The sequence below is a fragment of the Diplodia corticola genome (genome assembly GCF_001883845.1).
Source record: "Diplodia corticola strain CBS 112549 chromosome Unknown scaffold69, whole genome shotgun sequence".
In the NCBI taxonomy this organism is placed as follows: Eukaryota; Fungi; Ascomycota; class Dothideomycetes; order Botryosphaeriales; family Botryosphaeriaceae; genus Diplodia; species Diplodia corticola.
Genome location: NW_017971548.1, coordinates 141,317 through 166,292, shown reverse-complemented (window position 1 = coordinate 166,292; position 24,976 = coordinate 141,317). Strand labels below are relative to the sequence as shown.

Genomic DNA, 24,976 nt, shown 5'->3' with positions numbered 1-24,976 from the left:
CGCCTAGGTACACGCGTATCAGACACCGAGCCGGCCTGCCCAACGACACGGACAGCGGGCGCCATGCGCGCTTGTCGGGTGCAGAGCTCCAGATAAGACGCCCGCATGGCGCCTTGCCTGGCAAGCGAGCACATCACGATGCTTAGCCTGTTTGCTTGGTGCTACGACGCCGCTTTGAGGCCGCTCCACCTGTCGATATAGGCAACCCAAGACCACCAAGACGCCTTGAAGCGCGACAGCCAAGATTCAATTTTCGTCATTCTCGTCTCAGCCTATATTACATACCGCCCGCACTTTCCCTGAAATCACCCGCTTCCCTCCGCTTCCCTCCGCAAGAGCCGGAAACGACTGCAGAGGCCGACTCTTTCCTGCTTTAGCCTCAATCACCACGAAAACAGCTTTGACCCGCCACAAAAACAAAAAAAGACCGCGACCAAAAGTCTAGATGCGTGTATGATACAAGAGACAATCAGCCTTGACCCGCGCGGAGCATGCGCGCCGATCTTCCGCGCACCAAAGACAGCACCATCCCTCGGAGCCCGCCGAAATCCCCAGCGTCGTCTGCCAGATGAAAGAACGAGAAGCGGAGAGGAGTCTATGTCGTTGTGCGCCAGCTGCCAATGTGAAAACCACGAAACTCTCAGGTGTGCATGATGAAATATACAGGAAACCAGTTGCCCCGCTTGAGGGTGAATTCATATGTACGCCGCCCTCCTCGAACGAACATTCCTTACTTGAAACCGACCGACAACCGGAAATGTTTGAGCCCCCGATTTCCCCACACTCCTTTGCGCCTTCGCTTTGAAATTGGAAATTCGAGACGATGTAGGAGAAACCCATCCCATGCTAGCCGAACGGTGTTTGTCATGTGTTTGTCGTTAAAGAGGTAAGTTGCGGCGCAGCTTTCTTTCCGCTTTGGAGATGTTGCTGCTCGTGTTCCGCATAAATGAAATAATAACCCGCAGTGGTGTTTTCATACAGAGTCGTGAAGAGCAATTGCTGTTGTTGGAGGAATGCCGGAAAAACGAATCAAGACGAAAGTTCAGCTGCGTCGTGCCGAAGAGCCTCCCCATCGGAATCGCTATGACTGCGAACCTTCTTAACCGTGCCGTTACTGCCGCTCCGCGAGGATTTCCTGATCGACTCCCCGAAACCAGCCAGGATTTTGCCACGAGACAGTTCCGCATACGAAATGCTCTCGCTTCGGGATGGTCGCTTTGGTGGAGGCTTCTTGCGGAGATTCATCACTAGCAAATCGTCATCCGAGGAGTCTTCATCGGAATCTTCTTCTTCGTCGCTCTCTATGGCATGATCGCCATCGTATCCGTCATGGTCATGGTCATGGTCGTGCTCATCCGTCACGGCAATGACTGGGTTTGCAGTCTCGGTTGTTGTCACGACCAGAGAATGGACTTTCTGATCCGCGGGAACGAGATCGTCTTGCATGACTGAAGAGTTTGCGGACGCAACCGAGGGTATAGAAGGGTTGGAAGTCGATTGAGACATCCCCGAATAGAACTGATCCTCCGAGGAGCTTGATGTGAGCGGCTGTTGGAATCCTTTTGGCGTCACGTCGTTCTGCATGAGAGTGTGCCTTTGGAGCTCGAAATAAGCCTCGTCATCGGGGCTAGGCGGGCATGGCGGAGGACCAAGTGCACTGGAGGGACGGTTCCCAGCGGACGAGGTTGGACGGCTTGAAGAAAGGCGCTCCTCGAGCATGTGTTTCCGTCGATTTTCATCCTGGGCGCGTTGAAACTTGATGTCGGTGAGATAATCATTGAAGACGGGCGAGCTGTAGAGAACATCGTCTTCGCGTTTCGTTGGACGATGTGATGAGGCTGAGGAGATTGATGATTGGCGAGAGGGAGTCCCATCCCGGCTTCGGTGAATGTCGGACTCGGTGAGTGATGGTGTCATGGGCGATCCTGGACTGGTCACGGCACTGCTTGCCGCTGAGAATTCCTTCAGTTGCGCCGGCTGGTCCACATGTCCAGCAGCAACAGTCTCGCTTAATGCAATGCTAGGTTCACCGTGTGCATTGTCGTCTCCTGCCACCAGACGGTCGATCGAGGGGTTGCGGCTGTGTGACTTGGCGCCATCCATGCAACGTTCCTTGCTCCTCACCTGTCGTAGACTACGGCGAACTCCTCCGAAAATTCCGCTCAGGTTTGATGCTCCAGGCGTGTCCAGGGTAAGAGGAGTGCTTGGGACCCCTTGAGGCATTGTTGGCGACACACCCCGTCGTCTGTTGAGATATTCAAAGTCCGATGGGCGAATGGTCCTGATTGATCCGGCAGTAGACATGGTGGATTCGGCTCGGGAAGCGAAACTGAGACGATGGTGTTTGTCTCGAAGTTTCCCTCGTGGAGATTCGTCAACATCATCAACGCCGCTAATGTCGGGAGTACCTGGCCTTGATTGCGGACCTATGAAAAACTGGGTGCGTTCTCTTAACTCGGGGCTGGCGGTGACGCTGTGCGATAACGGGTGGTCACCTTCTCTGGAAGCTCGTAGGGCGGCACTGATGTCGTCGACCCTCAGACTAGGCCTTCGCGCATCCTGACTGATGGTACTGCTCGAAGACGCAGCGGAAATTCCTCCTTCCCCATTCTTGGCTCTCCCACGTCTTCCGGAAGCAGACGCGCTGGAAGAGTGCTTTGTGCCGATACCCAGAGCTCCGCCGATTTTGCGCATCCCGGATTTGACGCGCTCCAACAGATTGAGCTGAACGACGGCATCGTCCACATCCTCTCTCGAGACCTCGATCTTCTTGTAGTCTGGCACTCGCGAAGGGTCAGACTGCTCGAGCCAGAGAAGCGGATGCTCGAGATCCCGTAGGACCCATGGATGATGTCGAACTTCCGGAAGCTTAATGCGTCGCCTGGGATCTTTGATCAATAACCGGCACAGAAGATCGTGGAGCTCATCGTCGACCTCTTCGTAAATGAGTTCATGATGTGATCGTCTGTCTCGGGCCATGCCTCCCCACAAGCGGTTATGCGAGTTGGGACGCGAAGCGGTACGGTCATCGACGGCCCTTAGGCGGAAGCGTGGAATGTAGACCTCGTCTTCTGCTATCAAACGCATGACCACGAATGTGTTCAGGTCGTGAAAAGGAACGCGACCGAACACTAGGCAGTACAAGGTGACACCGAGAGCCCAAACGTCGATCTGTCCTGTCACTGGTAGAGCGTCCGGATCGCAATCTGTGTCGGTTTGACACAGCTCAGGAGCGTAGAAAGCGGGAGTTCCGACGGTCTTTGCCAACTCGATTGCCTCATCAACATCCTGGGCGTCTGATTCCGACTGGTCATCACCAGTACCGTAGACAGATGCCGAAGCAGTTGCGCTTCTGCGTCCGAGATAGGAGACACCGAAATCGGAGATTTTGATGTGGCCATCTCTTGCTTGGAGAAGATTAGCAGGTTTAATGTCGCGGTGAATGACCCCCTGATAATGGAGGTACTCAAGGCCCGAAACCGTGTCACGGAATGCCTTGCGAGCATCCGGGAGCGTCATGAGTGGAACGTAACGGAAATGTTCAGGTACCGGCAAATCTCCAGGCAAATCTGGCTTGTTCGAAAGCAGACTTCCGCAGACGCTCGGATTCCTGCCTCGTGCTGGGATCTCCTCGTACGGACCCCACATCGTCCCCTCGAGGCCTGTGACCGATGCCGCACGTGGTTCCTCCGCGATGGGTTCTCTGCCGAGGGCGGGCAGAGAAGTGCTTGACTGCTTGGATGCTGCCAACTCTGCAACCGTCTCATTTAGAGGCGCGTGGGGCGTCTGATCGGCGTCGAACTCTGTCGGCGACACTGGTCGACTGCGATACTTGAGCCCGATGCCATTGGGATCTTCGGTGGTTGCGGTTGAGGTTCGGGACAAAAAGTCACTGTTCGTGTCCTCATCGTCGGTGTCTCCGCCGTATTCGAAACTCCAGGTCTGGGCGTCGTTTTCATCGTTCTGTGCGCGGTGTGCTCGCCTCAGCCGTCGTCGTTCCTCTCGTTCACGCTTTCTCTGTGCCTCCAGCAGAATCCTCTGATCTTCCAAAGCCGCCGACTCGTTATCGAAAATACCTCTCACCTCGCGCTCGTACCGCCTGTGTTCTATGAGAACAATTTCCTTCGCACCTTCCGTCCTCCACCGCACTTCGCCCATCTCCACGTGCTCGAGAACGATGTAAACCTTCTTTCGAGACGGATCGTCGATGACTTCCAGCAAGCCGACAATGTTAGGATGGCGGGCCTTCTTGAGAATGGCTATCTCCCTCCTGATCTTGTCCTCGTGGCTTGTGTTCTTGCCCAACCGACGCCTCTTAGAGTACCGCTCCACGATCTTGATGGCAACATATTGACCCGTTTCCAGACTGCGCCCTAGCTTGACTTTGCCGTGTACACCGCGCCCAAGCTCGTCGATAATCTCATACTGGTTGATGATCTTGCGCCCCGAGATAGGATCGACGTCGACGTCGGCAACGTGGGTTTCCTTTGGGACTTGACGATGGGTGAAATGAAGATAAGGACTTGAGTAGTATCCAGATTCCGCGGTCGAGGCAAGCACAGGTCGGATCGGGGTGTGATTCGGATCGAAAAGGCCTGGGCTTCCTGCGGGTGAGTTGCCAGCTGTACGAGAGCCGCCTTCGTGCGCGGTAGTTTCATGTGCAAAGTGTTGGGTGGGATGTAAAGACGGGACATGCGTAGAAGAAAGAGAGGAATACTGTGAAGGGTGGGAACTCCGAGTCCGTAGGACGTGAGGTCCGGGGGGCGGATTCTGATGGGCCTGAAGAGGGGGATTTGGGAATCTGGGATATTCGATCTGGGTCTGCAACGCCGAGTACGCCTGGTTAGGGTATTTGGGATACTGGCGGGGCGGGCTCGGCAGGGTGGCCAAAGTCGGTACGGCATCGACCGTGGAGTAAGCCCTGATCGTGGCATTGCTCATGGTGGAAGCTGTCGAGAGCTGGTCTCGCCGCAGGGATGGGCGTTCTGGCGTTGCTGTCGAAGCTCGGTGCGGATCCTGCGCCCCGCCTGACTCACAATCGGCCGGAGCGTTAGGGGATGTTGTTGTGTCATTGCCCGGAGAAGGGGTCGGCTCCGCGGAGGCAGTATTCGATGTCGGAAGGTATGCGGTGTGGTATCTCACCGGTCTTGGCGAGTGGTATGGGAGGTCTGAGGAGTAATGAGTCGACAGGAAGCCTTGCTGTGAGGGGTGCACAGGGGGCCCCGCAGAGAGAGCTGCATGATCCAATTCCTGAGCAGGGCCCTGACTGGCAATCGGCACAGCGTCTGCAGGCTCGCAAGCGTCGGGTGGCGGACTTGGGCGCGGAGAGACAGAGTGCTGCTCGTCGACGGCGTGCGTGTTGTCGGGGGTGCGGGCAGCAGCGTCGGGCGCAGCGTCTGGCGGCGCCATGATGCGTGTCTCGCAGGCTTCTCGCTCCGCTCGCTGGGGATAGGATGCGGGTGCCTAGGTATCAGAAACCTTCATCTGAGCCGTCGCGGCGGCGAAGTCAGTCGCGGGCGGGGGGCGTCGCTGGAGGCGGGCGTATCATGGTGCACCTCAGCGACCAGGAGAACACCGCCGTCGTTGCAGCGGACGTGTTGCGAGGCGGGCGGTGTTATGAATGCTGCGAGCGGTGCGCGGGCGTGGCGGGCGTGGCGGGCGTAGGTGAGGCAGTGGCTGAGGCGGAGGGGACGAGGTGGTGTGGTGTCTCTGGCGGGCGGGCGAATGTCGTGCCCAGGAGCCGGCCGTTAATTTTTTGCCTCGAGGGTCAAGCAGGGCCCAATGCACCAGCGACGTCAACGCGGGCCGTCGAAGAGGGTGGAAGGGCAGGAGCTTGATTTACCGAGCGACGCTGCGGATCGGTGTACTCGGCAAGCTCCAGTGGAGAATGGGCCGCAGCAGCAGCGGCGGGCACGAGAGCAGATGAGGCCGCGCTGGACGCGCGCCCGCGGACTTTTGAGTAGCTTGGGCGCCAATCACGGCTCACGTCGAGAGCCGCCGGGCTCGGAGGTTGTTGGGATCCCAGCGATAGCCGTCTTTTTCGCTGGCGGTGATCCACGGCCCGCTGGACGAGGCAATCGGCCGCCCATACACACAGCGCTGCAACGGGGCAGGCCGGGGTCTGCGCAATTATCATCGCAGCCGCGCCCTAGCCGCAACGGGCGATGGCGGGAAGCCTGTTGTTGGCTCCTGCAGCTCCAAGCCGCCCTCACGCCCGTCATTTGCTGTCACGGCGCCCTGGTCGCTCAACAGCCAGCGTGCCCGCAGCGTCGGGTTGCCCAGCACGTCGGGGGGAGGCCTGACAGGACAAGCCTGGGAAAATAATAGCTCGAGTTGCTGCGCTGCTTTGCTTCTGCAGGCCGCGGTCCCGCCAAGCACCGCGCCGCTGGGCCTGGACAGCGACGGGGCGCTCTGGCGGCGTGCCTCGCTCGCCCGCCGCCTCGACGTTCCGATGCTCACAGCACCGCCCGCCCCTGGCCTCCGGCTCGCTCGAGCTGGCTATTTTCGCGCAACCGCCCAAGCCGACAGCTCGCCGCCGCCGGGATCCCGGCCGCACAGCGCCCTTTGCAGGACAGGATCGGGGCCGCCCTTCCCCAGATTTTCTCGTTGCTTTTCGCTCCCGCCCAGCGCCCAGCATCACACGAGACGCGGCGTGATGGGCGGGTGGATACAGGCGGATCGCCTCGCGCCATTGGCTGCCGCCTGCGCTTGGCCGTGTCATGCCTCGCTGATGGAGCGGAGGGTGTGGAGGCCCACCAGGATCGCCGTCCCCAAACTCGTCTCCACGCACACTGTGGAGGCAGACGGGATTCGCTCGCTAGCGGGGTTGGAGGGACGAGAGGAGGGTAACGCGGTGCGCATGCGAGCTGTCATTTTTCGGAGGGACCCCAGTCGAGCACCTGGGGCGAGACTGCCCAGCACTCGCTGGCTAGCTGAGCTGGGAAATTCACGATACCACGCCCGAGGGGCGATGCGTGCGTGCAGCGCGATCGTCCATGTTGTGGTGGCCGCCGAACGCTTGTACACGCCGCGACTGCGTTCCCGCCGTGGCCTGTGCCATCCCCGTCGCAGCGAGGCCCGTGTGTACTCGCATTCTGCGTACTGGCACCAGCTATGAGTGCACCCGCGCCTCTCCAGCACCAGCAACCAGCACCGCGACTTCGCACCTGTCCCCTCATGCACGCCCGCGCCGAAGCCGAGCACGGGGCGGCCCCTGCGGACGACCGACGCGGGGCGCCCGCTCCCGGAGGTGGCTCCTCCGTGCAGCGGCAGGAGCTGGGCCTCCATGCCTTCTGGCTGCTGCTGGCCATGCGCATCGTCAACGCACTGACGACACGCACCTTCTTCCAGCCCGACGAGTTCTTCCAGTCGCTCGAGCCGGCGTGGCAAATGGCCTTTGGCGAGCAGAGCGGCGCCTGGATCACATGGGTTTGCCGCCGCCGCGCCCGCTGCGCCCGCGAGTGCTGACGATGTCTGGCAGGAGTGGAAAAATCAGTTGCGTTCGTCACTGCATCCAGCGCTCTTCGCCGGCCTGTTTGCTGGGGTGTCCGCCATCTCGGATATTTGCAGCCTGCCTCTAGCGCCAAGGGCTGAGCTGCTCATCGCTGCACCTAAAATCACGCAAGCCGCCCTCGCCGCGTCGACCGATTACTTCACCTGGCGCCTGGCCAGGCAGGCGTATGGAGCCCGGAGCAGCGCCGCCTGGGCAAGCGTATGGTGACACCTCCCGCAGGCGATCAATCACTTCGGCTGATCCTTCTCCCAGCTTGCATTGACGGCATGCAGTCCCTGGCAGTGGTTCTGCTCCACGCGCACGCTGTCAAACTGCTTGGAGACGACGCTGACGGCCGCCGCGCTGGTCTGGTGGCCATGGCAGTGGCCGCTGACGTCCTATTCAAGCTCGACGACCACCCGGCCTAGCGTGCAGAAAGGCGTCGCACCGCGTATCATATCCGCTCCTTTGGGGGACCTCCATCAGTAAGCCGCTAGCCGGACTGCCCCTTTGGGCCAGCATAGACGAGTGGCTGACGTTAACACGAGCATAGCCTGAGACTTTCGTTGCTTGCCGCAGCGTTGGCCTGTGTCTTGCGGCCCACGAACGGTCTCATTTGGATGTGCATTTCCGCACCCACGTTGTGGCAAGCTTCGACGCGTGAGCGCCTTGCATTAGTGAAATGGGCCGTGCTCTGCGGGTGAGTGTGCCACCAGACCCTGTGGACTCATCCATGTGCTGCAAATGCGACCTCATAATTTCACTGTTGCTGACGCACGACGGTACCCTTCTCCAGCTGTGGCGTTCTTACACTATCCGCCCTGGCGGATCGACGCTATTACGGCGTTTGGACGTTCCCGCCTCTTCGCTTCGTTCACTTCAATATTGCCAAGTCGCTGGCCGTCTTCTACGGCACAAACAGGCCAGACTACTACCTAACCGAAGGCCTGCCACTACTCCTTACTACCGCCTTGCCGTTCGCCGCTTATGGCATCCAGCAGGCGATACGCGGGAGTGGTCGTCTAAGCCCCATGCTCTCATACCTTGCACTGACATGCGGAGCTATGGTAGGCGCTCTGAGCTTCGTTGCTCATAAAGAGGTCCGCTTCATATACCCTCTTTTGCCCATGCTCCATGTCCTCGCTGCACAGCCCGTTTCATGTTTTTTCCACCCTCTCACGCCTTCCAAAAAGGCAATGTTGGGATTCCTTCTTGCCATCAACGTCCTCGTAGCAGGCTATGGTTCCTTGGTGCACCAGCGTGGCGTTGTTGACGTCTTGCATATGCTTAGACACCAGCACGAAAGCCAAGCCTTGGGCGGGGGTTCTGGCAATACGACCGTGGGATTTCTCATGCCTTGCCACAGCACACCCTGGCGTTCACATCTGGTCTACCCAGATATCACAGCCTGGGCTCTCACATGTGAGCCGCCTATTGACGTGCCGTTGGACCGTCGTGCCAGCTACCTCGATGAGGCAGACGAGTTTTACATTGATCCCGGCCCTGTCGCGTGGCTGGATCAGCACATGGAGAGCGTCGGCACCATCCGAGGCAAGGGACATGTCAGCAAAAACAAGGATGAAGGTAAGACGCATAATAGCGAACTTAAGAGGCCCTGGCCCAAGTATCTTGTCTTCTTCCAGCAGCTTGAAGGTACCCTCGCCGAGTTTCTACGGGGGACAAAGTACAAAGAGTGCTGGCGTGGCTTCAACAGCCATTTCCATGATGATTCACGCCGAAGGGGCGACGTGATCGCTTGGTGCTTAGACGATGATGGGGCCGACGCCACTCATGGCCATGTCGAACAGCATGGATTGCCTGGCACGGGACGGATAAGCTCTGGGCAATGGGGGATGGGGAAGCTGCGGGGATAGGACTTGGTGTGGAAATATGATTTGTTTCCTTTTTTCGCGCGAACATGCTGTAGCATAGCAACCCTTTCGACTTCTACCCCTGCATCTTGTCGCGTTACTTTAATCCAATCGCGTATCGAGATGTTGCTGCACAAGGGAGCCCTCCACGGGAAGATGCCCCAACTACGCAAGCCTCGTCCGCTCTGGACCCACTGATCTCCTGGAGTCGCGGGCCTACCTCCTTTTCCTCAGTCATCACACCCTCTCTTTCAGATCCTCCGATGGCTTGTCTCATTCTCTTCACGAAACTGGACCGGTTACGATGGCAGAGGGATGACGCGGGTAGCAACGTTGAGCGCTTACTGATCGGCTCCGGTATCTCCGGAATGATGCTATCGCGTCCTCCGCCGAGCGCTATTTTGCAGTCGGTGTCTCGCCTCGCGGACCTCGCCTCCGAGATCCGCCTGTGCCGCGATGTTTGAGGTGTGCTTAATCTCCATCGTCGGCAGTTGACCTCCTTGAGCGGACTTACGGCACTAGAGTGACGGGCGGCTCGGACGGGTGCTACACAAGCCTCGCCCGAGCAAATGCAATAATGGATCATCGATTCTCATTCTCCTAGCGCATCCGAATCAGAATCCACACACTCTCCTGGAAAGCAGCCAACGGCCTCGAGAGGAATGCATAACATCATCCCGACGGCGTCGATTAATAATATGAGAGAGAGGGAAAAAAAAAAGTCATGCGGCTACTCCGGGACTCTCCACTCCCTTCCGCTGCGTGCACATGCAGGCCATGCAATCTAAGTAGACGTCCCGCCTCCCGTTCCCGACTAAGCGCCTCACCATTTCCCTTTGCTTCTTCGTCTCCTTCGCCTGCACAGATAGCTCGACGCCTTGCATCTTGCCTTGCATCTTACCTTGCATCTTGCCTTCCCGTCCCGCGTGGCGTCCGTCGTCTGTTCGCCTGTCTCAGAACCGAAGCATAAGCAATCCTTGCGCGACCCGTCTCTACGCCGGCGAGAAAGCCATCAAGCCACCAAAAAGGGTCCAAGGCTCGTGGGCTCCTTCGCTTCGCGACCCGGTTTCTGTCGAGCCGCTTTTTGCTGACGACGCATGCCGCTGCAAGCCACACTTCCCGGCACGCACCTGCCTCCGTCGTCAAACAGGAAAAGCAAAGAAAAAGAAAAGAAAAGTCGGCGTTCTCTGCAAAGCTAAGTGATCGCCGTCTATCATGGATCGCGCCGCCAATCTCTTGCCTCGATTTTCCCAACGTATTTCCTTTTTCTCTTCGGAGCGATCGGACATTGGGAAGGAGAACCCGTGTGGGACGAGCGAACGCTTTACTGCCTTCCCTAACGGGTTCATCGAGGGCCTCACTAAATTATACTCCGGTTTGTTGAACGTGATGCACTACGACTGCGATCCTACCTTCCATCCATCCCGCCCTGCCTTCCAATATACCATTCGTAAGATCGTTACGTCAATATGAAGTCTCATGTAGGCGCATCAAACAAAAGGATGCAGCAAAAAAAAAAAAATCGCGAAAATGCAAGTCTCAAATCACAGCAAGACCTTGGACGCCACGCTCAACAACCACGCGGCATCCTGCCAGCCACCCTCGCCCTCCCCTTGACCAGGCTGCGGCAGCTCCTTCCTCTCCTTCGCCGCGCTGCTGGCCGCCTGGATGCGCGCCCGCTCCTCGCGCCGGCGCCGCAGCTCCTCTTCCCGCCGCCTCTTGACGTCCTCCTCGCCCGGATACAGCTCCTGCTCCGTGACCTGCTGCTGCTGCTCCTCGTCGTCCGTCTCCTCGCCGTCCTCCTCGACGTCGAACAGCGACCAGCCGATCAGCCGCTCCATCCACCCGCCGAACCCGCCCTCCTGCGCGAGCCGGGCGACCTCTTCCTCGTCGCCCAGGCCCTCCTCGTCCGACTCGACGAAGTCGGGCTCGAGCGGGATCCCCTGATGATGATGATGATGATGATGCTGATCGGCCAGATAGCCGTCCTCGACGCTGTCGCCCGGCGGCCGGGACGTGAGCCCGGTCAGGCCCCGCAGCTCGACCCTGCTGCCGACCCTGCTGCCGCGCCGGCTGTTGAACGCGCTGCCCGTGCGGCTGCCGCCGCGGCTCTTGGGCGTCACGGGGCTGTATTCGTCGTCGGCGAAGAAGGTGCTGTGGCTGCGTGACGGACGGCCGGAGCCGGCGCCGGCGGGGCTGCCGATGCCGACGCCGACGCTGTCCTCGCGGTGGTCGTTGTCGTCGTCGTCGTCGTCGTCCGAGCCATGGCCGTCGCGGACGAGCGAGGTGCTGCTCTCGCGGCGCGTCAGCCACGATTGGCCCTTGGACTCGCGCGTCTCCGAGGCAATTGCGAGCCCGGCCCGGTATAGCCAGTCGGACGGGGTCTCGCGGGTGTGCTGCTTGGGCGTGGTGAGCTTGCGGCTGGTGTTGCTGACGTTGACGATGGAGCCGGGCGGCGCCGTGTGCTTGCGGCGGTGGTGGCGCGGGTAGTAGGCGATGTCGCTGTGCAGGGCGGCGTCGCTCTTGGACTTGTTGATGCCGTCGGGGCTCATGGGGCGGGTGAAGTAGTCGTCGTGCACGTAGTGGACGTGGCCGGCGTGTCGATGGCGCGAGGAGCTGCGGCTGAGGATGCCCGGCGTGGTCGGGGCCGTCTTGGGCTGGATGTAGGAGCTGTGGGGGCTGCGGGGGCGGATGTCGGCGGTGGCAGCTTCGCCCTGGAACTGGGCGCTCAGCGGAGCAAGGGAGAGCTGCTGGATGTTGGGGTGGGAGCGGCGCGACGAGCGGACGGGCGTGCGGGCGCCGGAGCGCGGCTGTTCTGCAGCGGACTGGGCCATGATGGATCTAGATGGGGGATTGGGATGCGGGAGCCGCGATGGGCGGCACTGCAGTTTGTACTCGCAGGAGCTGCAAGGCGTGGTGGAGGTCGAACGACGGTCACGATACTTTGGCTAGCGCGGCCGCATGCAGGCAAGCGGATTGCGGAGGCCGCCGGGGCGCTCTGCGTCGATCGGAGGTCGCAGCTTGCACGTGAAGGAGCTGGCGGGGCCTGATCATGAATGAATCAGGGAACGCGCCGGCAGGAACGGAGGCGGGCGGCCTTTCTCGGCGCGCAACGCTGGCCTAACCCCGTCGTCATAGCCATCTCCACTCATTAGCCGCGTCCTGTTTTCGCGTGCACCGCCAGCTGGCAGGGATTCCAGACAAAAATATTCGCCTGTGACGCTACCGGTGCCATCTAGAGGAGGAAACCCGTGACTGCGCCCACGCCGTCTGGCCACAGAGGGTCAGGCCGGGCCCGTGGAAGCTCCCGAACGCCTCACAAGGGCTGGGGCGCTTCGGATCGGCCAAAGCGGCGCCAGCAAGCCGGGCTCTTTGACCACGGACGCCGCCCGTGGTACGCTTGCCTGCGTCCAGCTCTCACCACCTTTTTTTAACGACAGCCCACCGCACAACCCCGGCTGGCCCACGCAACACTCCCGCCTCCTAGCCCTGTTTCTTCCCTCCCCAGCTGTTCTTCAACCCGCCGGCAGCCTCGCGATCAAGACCCCAGACCCACCGATTGCCTTCGCCAACACATACACCATGGCTTCCCTCACCGCGCCCCAGCAAGGCCGCAATTCGCAGCTGAGGTGACCCCAAGGCCGCTTCACAACGAACACATCACACTTCTGCCCGCCCACCCCGCAGCCCCGCGCGGTCCCAGCGCAAATCTCTCCAAACACATATTGGCGGCGCACCCAACGGCAGCACACCCTCCTCCATCCTCTACTCCCAACACCGAAACGCCCACTCTCGCCGCGCTTGCCGACACGCCCTCACGCTCACTCAGACTTCCACTACGCGACATCTCCGAATCTCGCAGCACCAAAGGGCGTGAATCAGCACGTCCTGGTTTGACTTCCGGCGCCGACATGTACAACATTGTCGACGACTCGGCCGCCAAACCCGCCCGTATGGACACCCTCGTGGACGGCACCGACATGGCGACACCTGCGCTCAGGGGATTGGTTGTGCCTCATCCCAAGGGGTCGGCGTCGCTGCGTTCGCAGGAGACGAAGGAGAAGAACGTTGGAGCGATCCGCAGCGAGGGGACGGTCCAAGCGGGAGCAGGTAACATGCACCGTGCCTCACTGTGGCGGGAACGCCCTCTGACTCCGTGCTATTAGTCACAGCCGTCAGCTCGTCCGTGACGACAGCTAGCTCGACCGCCATGTCCTCGAGGCGCTCAAGTTTCGTGGCCGAACTGCCTGCGCACCTGCTGCGCCTCACGCCACCTGACAATTTCGGCACCGTCGTCGACGGCAAGATTTTCCGAAGCGCGTATCCGAAGCCAGAGAATTACGAGTACTTGAAGACGTTGAAAGTGAAAAGCATACTGTGAGTTATAAGTGCTTGGATGAAAGGGGGGTTGCCTTGCTAATGTGGCTTTCAGCACTCTCGTTAAGGAAGAATGCCCTGAACCCTACGCCAAGTTCATAGCTGAGAACGGTATCCGCCACTACCGTGTGCATGTTCCGGCGAACAAGGGTCAGGTCTGCATACCGCCAGATGTTATGGTGCATGCTCTCATGGTGGTTCTGGACCGGAGCAATTACCCTTTGCTTATTCACTGCAACAAGGGAAAGGTAAGCAAATTACCCCTTTGACCATGCCGTTTCCGGACGTGCCGCAAGCCGAACTCTCAACTAATCAAAATCCAGCACCGCACCGGCTGCGTTGTAGCATGCCTTGGAAAAGTCCTGGGGAAGAGCAAGAAGCAGATCAAGGAAGATTATCACACGTACGCGGCAGAAAAAGCCCGCGCTTTCGACGAGCAGTTCGTGGAGAGTTTCGACGAGCGCTCGGTACTGTGGATGGCCAGGTTCCACGGATGGGCTTCCGACAACGAGCCGCGCTCGCCGCTGCCCACACCCGCGCGCTCGCCGCGCCAGGCTGCATAGTCGGCCGCACATCATAGACCCATGTGTTACGGACCGAAATAACCAAAGGTCACTCGCCAACCACGGACACGTCTACCGACCCCCGTAACCCCGTTGTAAATATCGTCTCCATCGTGGATCATCCCGGCGTTTGTTCAGAAAGAGCGGAAAGGGCGGCTTTTTCGATTTCCTATTTCCTTCAACGCTCGCAGCTCGCAGCTCGCATCTCGCATCACATCAAATTCGCCCCTTGAAGGTCAACAGACGTGGCTTTCGCGTGTGTCACCTTCTAAGAAAGGCCATGACTCCCTGTCACGTATCGGGCGTCCTACAGCATCGGTTCTTGGATAGGACCACTTTTCCTTTGTCTCCGGGGCCATGGCGCGGATTTCTGTTTTCTTGCCCATCGAGTACCCCCCTCAAGCATTGTTGCTCTCGCACCAGTATTGGAAAGAGCCTGTGTATTGCTGTCGCGCGTTTTTCGATTCTCCAATTGTATTATATCACTAGTTGTACCAACAGAGGGAACAGGGAAAGAGGGCATCGGCGTGGTACGACTACTTGCATAGAAACGGGCACGGGGTTAGCAGCAACAAGCTGTCAGGGTATTGCATTGGAGCACACGGAGGAAGCGATCAGCTACTGGGATTCCTTTTTGCTCTTTTTTTCGACTGTCTTCTGTTCTACACTATCATCAGCCACCGATGCGTCTCACGATTGAGCTAGGAAGGGTTCAGAGACAGCAAAGCAGGTGGCCTTTTTTTTCCCTCCTTGCTATCCCGCTCTTGCCGCGAGGCTTACGGCAGCATGGGGAGTACATAGGAAGCGGGTGCTTGCATTATACACATCTGCTCTAGGTCGGTCTACTACTTAGATCTTCCTTTTCGGAAACAGAAAGAGAACAAAAACTCATCTTCTTTCCCCCCACCCCCTTTTTTTTCTTCCCATCTTCATTTCGCTTTCACTTGGTCAATACGAAATGCACGGTTTGACATGCATGCATGCATGCATGCAAGGAGGTAATAACAAATAAGTTCGTAAACGGTTTTGTCGTGCGTGAGCCGCGGCACGCAGTAGTAGTTTTGGGGCGGCGGCGACAGGGGTTCCCCAAGGTTCTAGAACGTCTGAGATTCGGGGAGGGGGGCGATCCCGCTCCTCCTCTCTCCTCTCTCCTCTCTCCCTCTTCTCTCTTTTTTCTCCCTCCAACCGCGCAACGCGGCTCGTGCAGGAAAAAAAAAAAAGCCCCGAGAACCGAGAAGAGGTAGGGGGGTGTGTGTGATGAGAAGAGTGGGGTGGGGGGTAGCGGCGGGAAATGGTTGGTAGGTCGGTCCGCAAACGCCACGGCGCAGCGCGGCGCCAGGCACCACCAATAAAAACGCCGTACAGTAGTAGTATCGAGAGTAGCATACATGGCTGTGGCGGGGCGGAGGTGAGTGGGTTTTTCTCTCATCATCTGCGCGGGCTGCCTGGATGGACGGACGGACGGACCTCTCCCTCGTTGTCTGCCTGCCTGCCTGCCTTGAGAATCTTCGGTACGGTTTTTTCTTTGCTACGTACGACATGGTTGGGGGGTGGCTGGAAGGGTATGTGTTGGGGTAATATTGGCATACCCATTCATTCCATGGCCAACAAGTAGTAGTAGCACCACACCCCCATGCAAAAAGGATGCGTCGATGATCAAAGCAGGGGGGTCAGACTGCATATATCGATCGGCAAACGATCTCACACGAGCAGAAAAAACCAAGGCGGCAGATCAGAAAAGCACCGCGACAAGGGCGCGCGTTAAAATGTGGGGGAAGAAGTGGAGATCGGAATAAACGGTGCGGATGCGCAACGAGAACGAAACCGGTTCCACACAAGCGGTTCTTTTTTCCCCCTCCCCATCCTCCCTTGGAGATTCGGCGCGGTTGATGATGAGAGGAAGGGAGGTCGGTTGATGGTGCAGCCCGGTAGCCGCTAATGCAGGTCGTTCTGAACGTGGTAAGGGACCGGGGGTGCGGGGGCGTTTGGCGTAGATGCAGGATAGTCCAGACCGGAGATTTTATCATGCTGGTGGGAGCGCATGGCTTGTTGCTTGGCCCTTGTTTATTACTATTGTTTTCTTTGCCGATCCGAGCGAAGAAAGGGGGGGTTGGTGGAAGGGAACGCACGATGCATGTGGGGAGGGGAGGTAATCCGGGGACTGAGGAGAGGAGGGCAGTGGTGCGGTACTCGTGCTGGGTTGGTACTCTACAGTAGTTGGGCTCCCGGCCTTGGCGGGGAGCGGGACGTTTTGGTTCACTCTCACTCTTTCGCTCAACGGGGCCTAGAGCTGCTGGCTGACTGCCATGGTATCACCTGCTCGAGGGCGACGCTATGGAATAATCGCTGGCCTTGCGTGGACACGCAGAGGAAGAGGACTGCCGGCTGTGCTGCATCGGCTAGGGACGGAGCTTTTCTGGCGATATGCATGCTTTCGAGTGCCGCAGCAGCAGCAGTGGCAGCACGTTGTGGCCTTGGTTTCTGCAGCAAGCCGCCGCACCTCATGCGCGTCCGTGGCGTTCTGGCCGCATTATTGATTGGATTGCGTAGTGCGCGCCAGCCGCTGACGACGGGAGGAGCTGGTAGAGGAGGCGCCATCCAAGCTCATTCCTTCGGCGGGGTTGGTCGCATCGTGGTTACCGCCCCTAGTGCATCTTACCATGATGACTACTTCGGAAGCCTCCGAGTGTTGGCTCCGCCGTCAGCTGTGTTGCTGCCGACTCCTGCCAGCACTCGCCGTGGCTGCGCAATCATGGCTGTGCATCATCTTGGGGGCACAGTGCGCCGTGGTTGGCCGGCATGCAGGCAAACACGTTCCACGCCCTGCATCACCCTCGCGCAAGGCCTCGGACAGCCGCGGGAGCTGGTGGCGATGCATTCTTGTACTGTCGGCCGAAGCTGTCCAAGCTGCCGGTTCGTCCGACTACCTACCTCCACCTCCGTCTCCGACCGCCGACGTCGGCCTGCTGCATGGGGAGAACGCACTACTCGGGGACCTGACCAGCGGTATAGGGCAGCCCTTTACCGCATCAGCCAACGACCGTGTGCCGTCCCTTTGCTCGGCTTCGTGACTCGCACACGCATCGATCGAACCACGCGCGTGCTCATGGCCGTGACGGCAGAATGATCGGCTGATGAAGCCATTGTACCTTCTCCATTGGCGCGCGGGCTGGCTGAGAGGCTTTGGAGCAAGGAAAAGTTTGTTCATCCAGCCACGCATACCAGACCCAATTCGTCTCCCTTCGCATGATCCCCAACCCATTCGAGCAGTCGACATGTTGTGGCCGCTATCACACTCGGAGCGGCAATGACTTTCTCCCCTGGCATCCCCCTCTGGGAGGGACGGGAAGTGTGGAGGACACGCGGGACACGCGGAGCGGACGCGGCCTGGGCCTTCCCAACTGCTATACTGTGTCTTAGCGACCGCGCTATTTGCGCCATTGTCCTCATGAAACAATTGTTGAAGCAAAAATCGTGCGAGTCCAATCGGTCCGCGTTCATGGCCATCTGTTCCCCAATCTCGATAGACTGTCCTTGCGGCTGGCGGCTGGTGTGGATGCCTGAGCAGCGCCGCATGTTCACTTCACTTCGTACGGGGCGTGTCGTGAAGCCGTGCGGTCTGGCGCCCGCGGCTGGCTCGCATCCTTTGGCTCTCCGGGGAAGTGGGGATGCAGAGCAGGGATGATGATAGCTCATCTGTCTGAAAGACCAGTGATGAACTCGCGTGAGGTGATTTGAGCATGGCAGGGATGCTTCGACTGCGCTGCGTAAGCGGGTCTAAGCTCACCCGACGTTGAATGCTTGTCCCCACTTACGAGTCACATATGGACATACCTTGTCTTCAATTTGGTCCGCTTGTGATTCACGATTATGGACCGACGCATGCCCTTTCAATGAGCTACGCTCATGGCACAGTGGCTGTCAATATTCTGCCGTCTTCTTTTTCTTTTTCTAGTCCCTTGGATAACGGAAGAGATAAGTACCACTTCACGGCTCAGCCTCCACCACACCTTGAATGAATACGCTTTAATCAATCACTGGCCTCACCTTCGATCATGTAGCTACCTACCGAGACAGAATCAGCCATGTTTTTGATGGTCTATCTTCTGTTCTTACACACCCGTCTTGCCACTGGCAAGACGATCAAGAACACCATCGTTTGACCATCGTGACTATCTCTCGACCAAACCGGATCTGAAAACACGGAGCAACACACTTGTTGGGACTCGATGGGGCTTACCAGGGAACATATATAGGGTGGGGTGTGGGGCTGGTCCAACTTTGAGAAGTGAGGAGTCAGGGGCAAGAGTCGTACTTGAACAACGGGTGCGGCTATACTCCAATAGTACAGATTTACTAGATACTCCGAAACGATATACGTGGCACATCCAATCAGCGAACATCTGGAAATTCTCCTGCTGGTAGAGAACAACGTGTGGTTTCTCGGCGCAAATGACATATAATCGGTGCGTCGTTGCTTTCACCCAAAGTCTGTCTGCAGCTAAAGTATGTGACGACGAAGCTCAAAGTACACCGACAATACATCATATTCGAATTACCTTTGATCCCTTCCCCAGATGATGAGGGGCTTAGATACTACTTTAGAGTTGTTTGGTAGGAAACCGGAAATACTGGAGCGCTCAGTGTCTACCAATGGCTGCAACCATTTAAGCTTCATTGATTTAACGAATCGTGTCCAACCCATGTCCGCCGCCCACATTCAGATCTCGCAAAATCCATGGCTCCATCACCAAGAGCAATAGTGCGCATACAGGCATGTCGAGGGCCAAGTGTCCAATAGACCGGACTTCAGTTTTCAGATTACAAAGCGGCGTTCGGTATCACATTTATTCTGCTTCAGAGCCTGGTATCTGAGCGTCGGGTTCCCAATAATCTACACAACGGTGAGTATAGAGGTCATATTCTTCTGTTAGACAGTGCATGGTTATTGGAGTAAACACATGTTCCCTCATGATTTGTCTACGTTTGCTTGCGTATATAGCTGATATGTACGGTGAGGACAAGGAATAGAGCAAGGGCGAGAGCGAGACTGAATTGTGTATAATGAGGATTTAGAGAAATACGTAGTATTCATTGCAGTAATGTGAATGATTGATAACGATGAACACCAGGTGAAAACGCTGCTGTTTGACATCTCTGCTACAAAGGCTAAGCCTCCGGTAAAGCGATCATCTACCGCTTCAGCATGCCCTGTTTAGCATATCTCTAGAGGCACGGATATTCCTTCATCAGGCTCTTGACGTCTGTCTTAGCGTCCTCTAACTGCTTAAAAAGCCCCGACCAACACTAAATACGGTCGGCATCTTAGTAAAATAATAAAGAGAATCAAATGGTCTTATTCAATGGTGCTGCTGCCATCTCTACTTCACAAAGTACTTCACTTCAGCATTCACTCGATCTTCACAACGTGGCGGCGGAAATGTTCTGAGGGAGATTCGAGGACATCACACAGTGCGATGACAACGATTTTCGTTTCCTTTCCTTCTGAGAGTCACTGGGGCTCGGGATTGAGTAGGCTGTCGGCCGTCTTTAAGTACTTGACGTCTATGGGACATTTCGGAGAAGCGAAGGCACGCAGTCATGCGGATTTCTGACACCATCTTGTTTTCCGATATTTGGCCCAGTTCCACCCATTGGCTTGTGCGGGTCAACAATCGATTCAGGTGAGGCCTTTATCTAGTTACTAGATTCTAGTAGCAGACACTCCAAACACCTCTCACTTTATACTCACGCAACCTTGAAAATCCGATACCACGAAGAAGGAACATATGTGGGTAAGGTATTTTTTGACAGTAACCGTATCAAGGAGTCCCTCTGAATGTCGGGCTCGCGCCTATGTCGTTGTGATTCTACGGCGTGACACTAATGCGGGTAATTGAAATGAGAAACAGCTGGTACATCACCAATCATTGATGATGCTCAGCAATTTATTAGTCAATTGACGATATCCACCATACTTTATACGTGGTCAGGTAATCGAAAGTTAGTAGACTATTACGACGCTCCGAGCCGCACAGAAAGAGTACTACCTGTTATACTAATCAGTTGGTGCACCTAGGTTATTGGAGACCTCGAAGAAATCAAGGTTTAACTTGAATAGGATTTATCTGTATTTAAAATATCATGTGGCTCGAAGTTTGCTATGAGACACACAGTAAGGTACCTGGGCGCCAACCTTCAAACTCCACCTAGTATTACCCAGTGATAAATAGAAAAGTGATGATCAACAACGAGCAAGAGAGCGCGGGGGAGGTCCTGGAAATGAGATCCTTGTGTTCATCTTCTGGATACGATGCCGCTATAATGATCCACGATTCAACATCACGACTCTGACTCAGGTGAAAAAGCACAAGAAAACGCCCGCGATACACATCCAAACCACACCCCAGCACAATCAAACCCAAACTCAATCTGATACAACCAGGTACTTGGAAGAAAATTCAAGACCCCGCTTCCAGAAACCAATATTCTCCTGAAGTTCCACAAACCGTACAGCCTTCCGGTCCTCCCAAAGAATGCAACCACACGTTGAGGAAAAGGAAAAACGAAAAGTCATATGAAAAGCATGGACACTGAATCGAAGGGGAGAGAGAGAGAGGGAGAGAGAGAGAGGGAGAGAGAGAGGGAGAGAGAGAGAGGGAGAGAGAGGGAGACAGAGAGCACAGCAACCCGACGTTGCACACGAACAGCGTCATTTCCAGAAAATCCACCCGACTTGACCCCCATCCGACCATGACTCGTGGTCTTCGATCCCGACTGTGCCACAAGGAAGAAAATAAAAAACACGAGAGATCGATGCGGGTCCGATTGCTCGGTAAACTCGGTAGAAGGAACGGGAGAACCGCGTTCTCGGGACTCAGGCCCCGCTGCCCGAATTCATGAGCTCTCCCTGTTCTACCAGGTGTTGAAGAGTTGTATCAGGTGACGTCGTCTGGGATCCAGAAGAGCAGCAATAATGCCGTCCTCCCATTACGGCAGAAGGAACTGAGGAGAAAGCGGGGGAGCCTCCCTCTCTGGTCAAGGAGAAACCATGGGGAAAGATGAAGTGGGCTGGCGAAAGCGAGCATATGCTTCTTTTCGCGACGAGCAAGCGTTTCCTGTGTTGACCCAGTAACGAAGCACGCGGCAGAACAGCAACGTTGACGTCAAGATACCATGACGCGAATCAAGGGAAACGAAAGGGTCTTGGGCAGTAGTGAGTTGAAACATGATGAAGAAACGACGTTTCAGTGATATTAGCTACTACAATTTCCCTTGACAGCAAGAAATAGGGGACACTAGTGCAGCGTCTCGCAAATGCATCAGGCACGAAGCATTTCCATTCCCCACACACAACAGATCAGGAAAATATACAGGCTAGAAGCGAGGAAGACACCGAACCCAATCTTGACCAAGCACATTATGCATTACATCCAGCTCCACGATACCGAAGAAACGATTCGTCACCCCATTTTGCATCACAACTAGAAGCTAGATAATGAAATCTTCGCCTCGAAAAAAAAATAATTATTCTCCACGCGTACGCTGCCTCGGACTCTCCGTTGTGCTTTTCATTTACAGCATGGCGGCGATGCCGAGAGCCAGGCCGAGGGCGCCACCGGCAGGGACGTGAATGGGGGCAGCGGCACCCGTCGACGAAGAGCTCGAAGACGAGGAGGTGCTGCTCGAGCCTGAGAACGAGTCAAAGTTACCGCTCGAGGTCGAGGTGCTCGAGGCCGAGGCCGAGGCGGCGCTGCCCGAGCTGGAGCGGCTGGAGGTGGCTGTGGCAGAGCCGGACTTGGAGGAGGAGGTGGAGCTGTTGCTGTGTTTGGGGAAAGAAGATGTCAGCCAATTTGCAGATGCCAATGGGCAAAGAGGGAGTAAAAAGAGTACTTACGCCTTGGCAGCAGCACAGAACTGGGTCACCTGGTTCTGGACGGACGACCTGGTGGGGTCGTTGGGACAGTTGTTGTAGCAGCTAGAGAGAGGAAGAGTAGGGTCAGCTGCAATTGCTCCATTCCGCTTTCTGGTGGTTTACTCACGTGGCAAGATCAGTGTAGGCGGAGCAGAGACAGCTCCAATCGTTTCCGTCGCAGGCGGTAGTGCGGGGCTTGATGCTGGTGACACAGGCATCGACGATGCTGCAGGAGCAAGATGGTCAGCAAAGGGAAAAGTGTCGGTGCAGGGGGCAGCAGCTTACTTCTGGGCATCGCAGTCCGACGACGACGACGAGGTCGACGAGGCGGCCGAGGTGGTGGTGCTCTGGGCGGCAACGAAGCCGGCCGAGGCGAGGAGAGCGGCAGCGACAGTGAAACGCATGGTGAGAGGTGGACTGGAGGGGTGTCGAGGTTGTGGAGAGAGCGGGCGCGGCGGAATGAGATAAATGTTGTTTGTTGTTTGTTGGGGAGGAGAATGCCGGCGAGCTGGGGCTTGGCTGCGGTCTACGGGCGAGCGAATCAATTGGGCCCAGAGCGAGTGGATGGGCGTGAGGTCTTTTTGGTGGGACTGGGCTGGGAACGGAAGCAGCGGCGAGGTGGGGAGCAGGAGAGGAAGCAGCGCTGGGGAGGGCGCGACTAAATGGCAGCAGCCATGACAGCAGCTAGTGGCCCGGCGGCGGCCAGGGAGCAGGCCATCACATGGCGGGCATTGCTCCTGCGCGCTCGTGTTCGCCGTCGTCTGTATCCGTGCATATGCCGCAGCCTCTGGTTGAGTTTATCGGGCCAGTCTGGCCGCGGGCTAGCCGCATGGGGCGCTGTGTATAGCAGCCGTCCCTGCAGCGCGGTGGATATTCTTAGCCACATACGAGACCACCCCAATCCACGTCTTGCCGCTGCCGCCGGGTGGCGACCGCCGTCGTGTTCGCGTCACACCAGCCCACGCCCGCGCCCGGCCAGCTCGCAGGAGTCGAGGTGCAAACAGCCATGGGAGCAGAAGAGTGAAGGGGGCTCTTGCTACCTAGCGCCTCAGCTGCGCAAACAAGGTTCCTCCGTCTCTTTTTCTCAAACACTCCTGCTCCCGCCCCAGCCCGCGCTAGCCCGCGCCCGCATCCATGACCCAGCCCGACCCAGTCACCCAGTCCCGCCCAGCGCCCTCTCGCCCGCTGCCAGCCGCGCCCGGCGCCAGCGAAGAGCCGCACCTCCGCCTCCACGCCCATGCTGTCACCCACCGTCATCCATTGGACCGGCGAGCTGGATCCGGCTGCCATTGGCCGCGCAGCCGCGACGGCCGCCGCAACTCATCGAACGAGCGACTCTCCTCACCGCGAGAGGCACCACACGCTCATGCTGCAGGAATGGACCCGGCTCCGTGTCAGACGACGCTCGATGCTCCGTTGGTCGTCCAGCATTGATGGCTGCGCTGCGGCCACCATGTGCCCCTTTGCCCCGTCCTTCTCCCGCAAGGCCCGCAATACGCCTCCGTTCCCCTCTCGCCGCATCCTCTGGTCGGCTCCTCTTGCAACCACCCCTCACCACATCCTCGGCCTGAGTCCATGACCCTGATCCACCTGGCCAAAACAGCACCCCGTAGAATCTCCTCAGAACAGCGCAGAACATTCCCGCGACGGGCTAGCCTGCCTGCACCGCTCTCCGCATCTGCCTTCCATCTCCCTGTCTCCCAACCATCCCATTTCCATCCATGCCCTCCGACTCGGTTGGAGCGAAGCCGTCCTTCCGCGGAATGTGCTGATCCCTAGCGATCGACAGCGAAAGCCCGACTGCACTTCCTCGACGGCTTCACAGCCTGACAGCTAGGTCCGTCGTACATACATTTCAGCCACCTCCCGTCGCGTGCATACATGCTTATGTCCGCTTTCGGTTCCGCCTGCACCGCGTTGCTGGAGTAAACATCCTGTCGCGCGCACTGGCCGTCCCCGCTGTTCGTCGTGGTGACGGTGATCGTGACGGTTGTGGTGACCATGGGCACATTCTTGGCCGGCATTGGCCACGCTGTCGGTGGAGATTATTGCCTCCAGCACATAATTTCGGCGCCGCGCTCCGTCGACCCCAAGCCAACGGTGATGACAAGTCTTGACGCAATCTATCACAAACGCGCCTTTAGCGCATGAGGTAATGGCCATTACATACGTCCCGGCCATCGGCATACCGACCGGAGATGCCCATGGCTAGCCACAAATGAAATGTTCGCCCCACGGTCCGTCCCGGGATATCCAGCCCACGGCCTATTAGGCCTCCTACATCATTGCCGAAGCAAAGAATGGTCAACTTAACCAATCCCGGCCTATAAATACCACCGCTACTCTCTCGGCCGTATAGCCGTCGATGTCTTTATACGGCATTGCCGAAAGCCACCTATAGCGCCAAGGTTAACTCGGCTTTTGCCGTTGCTATCTGGCAGATATTACCCTCCCTTCTATAGCACACCCATCCACCGACTCATTCATCGTCATGCGTCCTCGTACTCGCCAAGAATGGTGTGCATCAATCGCAGAGGATAGGCCGAAAAGCTTATTGACAACCGAGCTGCTGGCAGAGATAAAAATATCTCACAACCCTAAAATATCATCATCGTCTCCAAACGAAAATTCAACTGTTATTCTTACCCTTGTCTCCACTACGTACCCGCCCTTCTGCATGCTGTTCCCCCACTTTCTCATCAGTCTCTCATATGCAATCGACCACGTCACCCCAACGTCGTAGCCAAACGACGCTCTT

General features: G+C 57.5%; 5 protein-coding genes across 5 annotated transcripts; 3 read left to right on the top strand and 2 right to left on the bottom strand.

The window, feature by feature from the left end:
- Positions 1-1,029: 1,029 nt before the first annotated feature.
- On the bottom strand, positions 1,030-5,409 carry BKCO1_6900051 (serine threonine-protein kinase ssp1; the record flags this gene model as incomplete). Its single annotated transcript, XM_020278473.1, has 1 exon — positions 1,030-5,409. The coding sequence occupies one exon, from the start codon at positions 5,407-5,409 to the stop codon at positions 1,030-1,032; it is 4,380 nt and encodes a 1,459-aa protein (XP_020126206.1).
- Positions 5,410-7,113: 1,704 nt separating this feature from the next.
- On the top strand, positions 7,114-9,366 carry BKCO1_6900050 (glycosyltransferase family 22 protein; the record flags this gene model as incomplete). Its single annotated transcript, XM_020278472.1, has 5 exons — positions 7,114-7,428; positions 7,481-7,711; positions 7,766-7,977; positions 8,046-8,192; positions 8,289-9,366. 5 exons carry the CDS (start codon positions 7,114-7,116, stop codon positions 9,364-9,366), a joined length of 1,983 nt encoding a protein of 660 aa, XP_020126207.1.
- Positions 9,367-10,907: 1,541 nt separating this feature from the next.
- BKCO1_6900049 (ornithine mitochondrial) lies at positions 10,908-12,197 on the bottom strand (the record flags this gene model as incomplete). The annotated part of the gene is made up of 1 exon (XM_020278470.1): positions 10,908-12,197. The coding sequence occupies one exon, from the start codon at positions 12,195-12,197 to the stop codon at positions 10,908-10,910; it is 1,290 nt and encodes a 429-aa protein (XP_020126195.1).
- A 748-nt stretch (positions 12,198-12,945) lies between these two features.
- Positions 12,946-14,303, top strand: BKCO1_6900048 (tyrosine-protein phosphatase siw14; the record flags this gene model as incomplete). The annotated part of the gene is made up of 5 exons (XM_020278469.1): positions 12,946-12,992; positions 13,067-13,473; positions 13,530-13,740; positions 13,796-13,988; positions 14,064-14,303. The coding sequence occupies 5 exons, from the start codon at positions 12,946-12,948 to the stop codon at positions 14,301-14,303; spliced, it is 1,098 nt and encodes a 365-aa protein (XP_020126194.1).
- A 7,633-nt stretch (positions 14,304-21,936) lies between these two features.
- BKCO1_6900047 (uncharacterized protein) lies at positions 21,937-22,278 on the top strand (the record flags this gene model as incomplete). The annotated part of the gene is made up of 1 exon (XM_020278468.1): positions 21,937-22,278. The coding sequence occupies one exon, from the start codon at positions 21,937-21,939 to the stop codon at positions 22,276-22,278; it is 342 nt and encodes a 113-aa protein (XP_020126191.1).
- Positions 22,279-24,976: the final 2,698 nt, after the last annotated feature.